This window comes from Hyperolius riggenbachi, chromosome 1 (genome assembly GCF_040937935.1).
Source record: "Hyperolius riggenbachi isolate aHypRig1 chromosome 1, aHypRig1.pri, whole genome shotgun sequence".
NCBI classification, from domain to species: Eukaryota; Metazoa; Chordata; class Amphibia; order Anura; family Hyperoliidae; genus Hyperolius; species Hyperolius riggenbachi.
This window is the reverse complement of record NC_090646.1, coordinates 95,256,108-95,263,141: the sequence shown is the minus strand read 5'-3', so window position 1 is coordinate 95,263,141 and position 7,034 is coordinate 95,256,108. Positions and strand designations below refer to the sequence as shown.

The 7,034-nt window shown below is 45.0% G+C and overlaps 1 protein-coding gene across 1 annotated transcript in view; it reads left to right on the top strand.

Annotated features, from left to right (window-relative positions):
- MAN2B2 (mannosidase alpha class 2B member 2) overlaps positions 1-7,034 on the top strand; it is a 103,650-nt gene that overhangs the window by 74,783 nt on the left and 21,833 nt on the right. The window contains exons 14-17 of the mRNA XM_068277135.1: positions 1,406-1,516; positions 1,600-1,792; positions 3,739-3,876; positions 5,832-5,944. Coding sequence (XP_068133236.1) covers positions 1,406-1,516; positions 1,600-1,792; positions 3,739-3,876; positions 5,832-5,944 — 555 coding nt within the window. The remainder of the gene's footprint in view (positions 1-1,405; positions 1,517-1,599; positions 1,793-3,738; positions 3,877-5,831; positions 5,945-7,034) is intronic.

Here is a 7,034-nt window from a genome sequence, read left to right as displayed (position 1 = left end):
TGCACATGTGCCTTCTTGAGCAGGGGGACCTTGCGAGCCCTGCAGGATTTTAATCCATTGTGGTGTAATGTGTTTCCAATGGTTTTCTTGGTGACTGTGGTCCCTGCTAATTTGAGGTCATTCACTAACTCCTCCTGTGTAGTTCTAAGATGCTTTTTCACCTTTCTCAGAACCATTGACACCCCACGAGGTGAGATCTTGCGTGGAGCCCCCGAGCGAGGTCGATTGATGGTCATTTTGTGCTCCTTCCATTTTCGAACAATCGCACCAACAGTTGTCACCTTCTCTCCCAGCTCCTTGCTAATGGTTTTGTAGCCCATTCCAGCCTTGTGCAGGTCTACAATTTTGTCTCTGACATCCTTGGACAGCTCTTTGGTCTTTACCATGTTGGAGAGTTTGGAGTCTGCTTGATTGATTGATTCTGTGGACAGGTGTCTTTTATACAGGTGACTAGTTAAGACAGGTGTCCTTAATGAGGGTGACTAATTGAGTAGAAGTGTATAACCACTCTGTGGGAGCCAGAACTCTTAATGGTTGGTAGGGGTTCAAAAACTTATTTCACTCAATGAAATGCAAATCAGTTGCTATCTTTTATTTAAGGTTATTTTTTCGATTTTCCTTTTGATGTGCTATCTGCCACTGTTAAAATAAACCTACCATTGAAATGATACTGTTCTGAGACTTCATTTCTTTGTCATTGGACAAACTTACAAAATCAGCGAGGGGTCAAATAATTATTTCCTCCACTGTATGTATGTGTGTATATATATATATATATATATATTTTATAAAGGAAAAGCAGAGAATCCTATTCTAGACAGTTTCCATCTTGGTTACCTTTGAATGAAGCTAATCCTGAAATCATTTCCTCCCTCACTCTTTTTTTCTCCTATTGCTAATTTTGTAATCATTACCCGCCCTTCTCCCAGAGTCTTCAGACACTCCCACTGAGGTCTATACTGTGAAGTGCACTGTCTTATATCATTAGGAGGGGGAACTAAAGGGAAGAGGAGGAATATATCTCAGATAAAAACACCCCCAGCATTCATTTGCTTGGCAATGGTACTTAAAGGGCCAGTGCTCCTAAGGTGTGGGATAACTCCAAACCATAACAGCAGAAAAAGTTTTGAACGCATGATTAGCATATTTATCACTTAAAACACTCAGGCCAGTTGCTGTTGAAATTTAATTTTGATGGTGGCAATCCCGCTTTAATGGCTGATAACGGAGGGGCAATGGGCTAAGCGGAGGAACGGGAAGGCTCTATGCTTTCCAAAGCCTTTCCTCTACTTGGGTACGTATCCAACATGAAGTAAATGTCTCGCGTCAGGTTTGCTTTAACTCTACATTTTTCTGCAACTAGTAGTGGACAATTAAACAAAATAACAAATCTTTACTCTCACAGAATTATTACCCTATGGTTCGTACAGCCTTCATCGAAGATGAGGACACACGACTGGTTATCCTGGCTGAGAGGGCACATGGAGTCTCCAGCCTGGACAGTGGACAAGTGGAGGCAAGTTCAAGTTTTCTTTGGGTAAAGTGTTGAGAGTTACAATAGGCTGACAATAGAAATGTTACTCTCTGTTCACTCTCTAGGTAATGCTTCATCGAAGGCTGTGGAATAACCATGGATGGGACCTGAGCTACAATCTTACATTAAATGATACCTCGGTGGTGAGGCCAACTATCTGGCTTATGATGGGATCAAAGATAGCAGCTAGCTCCTTGTACCAGAGACTGGGGCTTTCACTAGAGCACAGGCCACTGGTCATCTTTACACCCGTCAAAGGTAAGTCGCCAAGCTCTTCTGTTGTGTGGCCATTTATTTGTGTCTATATCTTCATGCATTTTAAGCATGCTGATACTTGCAACATCACGTTATAGCCATTTTACAGAATTGTACTTCTGGTTCCTGCTGCTTATAGCTTGGACTTTTTTTAATCTATTGTTATTGTTTCTGTATTAGCCACATTTAGCAGGCTTCTCATTGTGATTTTGGGTGGATCTTCCTGATGCTCCTGTCACAAGAATCTGTACTGTACTATCATCTCTCTTATTCCAGTATGTTTGGGTACAGCTGAAATGGGCTACATTTGATGATGGTGCTAGGGAATGAATGTGTCATAATTGTTCAGGCTTAAAGTGCAGGTCCGAGGTGAATAAAAATCAAAAATGTACTTACCTGGGGCTTCCTCCAGACCCTGGCAGCCGTCCAATCCTACTGCCGCAATTGCCTGCAATTTGCGGTAAACACAAACGTGGTGCATGCAGCACTTTTTCACAATCTTGAGTGATAGCTCAAAAACCGCGAAATTGTCCAATAAAAATTGTGTTTATCGTGAAAAAAAATTGCCACAAAACGCTAGCGATTTTGCTAGCATTTTTAATAGGCCACTCTGCAGCTTGCCAAAGGACTCCATACTAAATGGCAGTACACTATTCAGCCACTAATATATTATATATTAGTGGTTGAATAGTGTACTGCCATTTAGTATGGAGCCCTTTAGCAAGACTCCTTAAAGCGGACCCAAACCAAACATTTTTTTTATTTAAAAATATTTAGTTGCACCACTTTGACACATACAAAGATAAATAAACACTCCTTCAAGCCTATGAGCATTTCAGTGCATGCTTTTCAGCCTTCTCTTTTCATAACTAGGATTATACTGGGGGCAGCCATTAGCAATTCCTCCTTTGCTGGACACTATCTACTTCACCAGTTTGCCGGATTCTGTCCCGGCAATTTGAAAGAAAGGGAGGGGTTTCTCCAATAAATGTAAAATATTTTATATTTGTCATCATGCAGCTGAAAAAAGTCTGCTATTTATTATTATAATTTAGAAAATAGATTTTATTTCTGAAATCTTGTATTTTTAATTTGGGTCCACTTTAAAGGGAAGGTTCAGGGAGGGTGGGGAAAAGATAAAAATCTATTTCCACTTACCTGGGGCTTCCTCCAGCCCGTGGCAGGCAGGAGGTGCCCTCGCCGCCGCTCCGCAGGCTCCCGGTGGTCTCCGGTGGCCGACCCGACCTGGCCAGGCCGGCTGCCAGGTCGGGCTCTTCTGCGCTCCAAGGCCTTGTACTTCTGCGTCCCACGCCGGCGCTCTGACGTCATCGGACGTCCGCTGGGCTGTACTGCGCATGCGCAGTAGTTCTGCGCATGCGCAGTACAGCCCGGCGGACGTCCGATGACGTCAGAGCGCCGGCGTGGGACGCAGAAGTACAAGGCCTTGGAGCGCAGAAGAGCCCGACCTGGCAGCCGGCCTGGCCAGGTCGGGTCGGCCACCGGAGACCACCGGGAGCCTGCGGAGCGGCGGCAAGGGCACCTCCTGCCTGCCACGGGCTGGAGGAAGCCCCAGGTAAGTGGAAATTGATTTTTATTTTTTCTCCACCCTCCCTGAACCTTCCCTGACTGCAGGGTGCCTTTTTAATGATTTTTTTTTTTTTTTTTTTGTCAACAACACATGGGCATCAATATATACCTTTTGATAGTTTATTTATAAATTGTACTCGTATAGCTTCGGCATAAACCACTGTTCACCGCATACCTGTGGAGGATTTGATGACAATATTCACCATTGGTGTGACTATTGTTTCATGCTTATCCTCACTTCTTCCAAATGTGATATTAAAGGAACCTTGTACAATGTTAACATTCTTGCTTTACTTTATACATCTTCTGAGTAGAGTTGCGCGGCGATGCTTTACTCTGTGTGGGTTTTTTTCTACCGTCAGAAAATGAAAAAGCAGAAGATGAAAAAATGATTGATGTTCCCATCACACTACCAGCCAATATTCACCTTCAGATTCTCAGCATTCCTGGCTGGAAGTATTCCTCAGATCACCGGAAGCATCTTCACAACCTGCGGAAAGGTACGTTTCAACTGGCTGTCATACAAGTCCCTTGGATCACCCCCATCTAGCTCACTGACCCAGGGCATGAGGAAGGATTTGGAATCCAATTCAAGTTAATGTGTTTCTTTAATGACAGTATGTAAAGATGGAGAAGTTAAAAATTTATTTTCATTTTTTTACCACGTCACCTGGACACCCCCCCCCCCCCCCCCCCAATCCCTTTTGGCTATTTTAAAGGGTTAAGCTTTGGATCAATGTAGAAATCAGCCCAATAACCCAAACTCTTAAAGCTCACTGTCTGGGGGTAGCTCTGGACTTTGCTGCACATTCATTTGGATAACTTATTATCCCATTAATTACTTCCTGCTACTTCTATCTCAAAAACATAGCCAGAATTCATCCCTTTCATAAAAGGCTACTAAAATGCTTGTGCATGCTCTAATCATATCTTGTCTTCACTACGGTAACATCCTACTCTGCAGTCTACCAAAACCACACTGGTACCTCTACAGTCCCTACTGAACTCTGCTGCCCATCTCATCCACCTCTCCTCTGATGCAGCCACTTACCCAAAGGATCCAGTCTAATCACTTAATGACAAGCTGACTTATAAAAACATCCTGCTAGAGCCTCTTAACCTCCCTGGCGGTAAGCCCGTGCTGAGCACGGGCTATGCCGCCGGGAGGCACCGCTCAGGCCCCGCTGGGCCGATTTGCATAATTTTTTTTTGCTACACGCAGCTAGCACTTTGCTAGCTGCGTGTAGCATCTGATCGCCGCCGCTACCCGCCGATCCGCCGCAATTCCTCTCGCCGCGGCCGCCCCCCCCCCCCCCAGACCCCGTGCGCTGCCTGGCCAATCAGTGCCAGGCAGCGCTATGGGGCAGATCGGAGTCCCCTCTGACGTCACGACGTCGATGACGTCATCCCGCCCGTCGCCATGGCGACGGGGGAAGCCCTCCAGGAGATCCCGTTCTTTGAACGGGATCTCCTGATCTCCGATCGCCGGAGGCGATCGGAGGGGCTGGGGGGATGCCGCTGAGCAGCGGCTATCATGTAGCGAGACTTTGTCTCGCTACATGAAAAAAAAAAAAAAAAAATTAAAAAAAAAGATTTGCTGCCCCCTGGCGGATTTTTTGCAAACCGCCAGGGGGGTTAATGGCTCCAGGACGTTTTTATAAGTCAGACAGTGCTGCTGCCGCTGTGCGCGTGCACTTGCGCGCTCCCATGCATGCACGTGCGCTCCCATGCACGTGCATGTGCATGTGAAAATAGTGGGGGAAAAAAACACCAAAGAAAAAATACACCTTTATTTCCATATACTATATTGTCACCATACTTTGTACTAGGGACATAATTACAATCTTGTGATAACCAGAACAAATAGGCAGATAAAATGTGTGGGTTTTATGCACAGTAGCAGTGTTTTATATTAAAACTATAGGAGATGTAATTGGAGAAATTGTGTATTTTTTCATTTTTTTCCCTTGTTTTTCCCTTTAAAATGCATAGAAAATAAAGTAATTACTGAAAACAAATATCAACTTCAAAAAGCCCAATTGGTGGTGAAAAAAAAAGATATAGATCATTTAATAGCGATTAGTAGTGATTAAACTATTGGCCAATGAATGGGATGAGCACTGAAAGGTGAAAATCGCTCGTCTGTTAGGGTAAAAAACGCTTTGGGGTGAAGTGGTTAAGCTCCCCATCCTATTACACAAAACTCTATATAAGTTGTCACCCCCTTATATATCCTTCATAAATCTCCTTCTACCATCCCACTCAGTACCCTAGATCCTCCCAGGAGACCCTCTTGTCCTCTAGCTTAGTCACCTCCTCTCACTCCCCCTTCCGGGATTTCCCACAAGCATCACCTCTTCTTTGAGAGAGCAGTTGCATTATATTTATCTGGAGTCCTACTTTAAGGTTTAGAGGAAATTGGAGTTCTTTATGTTGTCATTTTGTTTCAACACAGATAAAAGAGAGACAAATGCTGCTGAATTCCAGCGAATACTTCTACGCCTTCAGCACCTCTATGAGGCCGATGAAGACCCCGTTTTCTCCAAACCCGCTATTATTAATCTTAAGGTAGGTTCCATTTCCCCCGCACTACAGCTGTATCTGATGGTAGGCACAATGACAGAAGCCCTTCAGGCAGGGATATGAAAGGATGTAGTTTTAAAGGACACCTGAAGTGAAAGGGGTATGGAGGCTGTCATATTTTATTTCCTTTTACACAATACCAGTTGCCTGGCATCCTACTGATCTTTCTGGCATCAGTAGTGTCTGAATTAAACACCTGAAAATAGCATGCAGCAAATCCAGTCGAACCTCAGTCAAATATTGTGCAGTTGGCCACATGTGTGCAACTTCGTTTGTACAATGTACCTGTTTTCAATGCGGTGGAGAGAGTGAATATTACACTGGATCTCTGCTGAGATCTGATCTGATACAACAAGGTGGTGAATGATGAATATCAGGCACATATAAATCAATTACCACACCAAAAAAAAGTATATGGGCAAACACTGCTCGATTTTGCCGCTCGATTCCGCAGTCATTTCTCTTATCTTCTGCTCATTTTTCTTATCTTTTTCCATTCACTTCAGTCCCGAATAGAGCGGCGAAACGATCGGGCGGGAGATCGGACATGTCGGAAATTATCTATCGAGCCACCTTAAAGTGAACCTTAAGTGTAAAAAATAAATTGAGTTTAACTCACCTGGGGCTTACTTCAGCCCCCTGCAGCTGATCGGTGCCCACGACGAGTCGCTCTGATGCTCCGGGTCCCGCTGGCGGCCACTTCCGGTTTCACCGTCAGGAACCGTCAGGCTGGGTAGGCGGCCGTTTCTACGCGTTCCCAGCCAAAATCGCATAGGGGTGCTATTTTGGCTGGGAACGCGTAGTATCAGCCGCGTCCCCCAGCCTGACGGGTCCTGACGGCGAAACCGGAAGTGGCCGCCAGCGGGACCCGGAGCATCAGAGCGACTCGTCGTGGGCACCGATCAGCTGCAGGGGGCTGAAGTAAGCCCCAGGTGAGTTGAACTCAATTTATTTTTTACACGTAAGGTTCACTATGGCTCAAAATCGAGCCGTGTATGCCCAGCATTACGCACAGAAGCCCTCTGCTGGGTTTTTCTTTTGCCTTCTCTTCTCCGATTAGTGATCAAAGTAATCT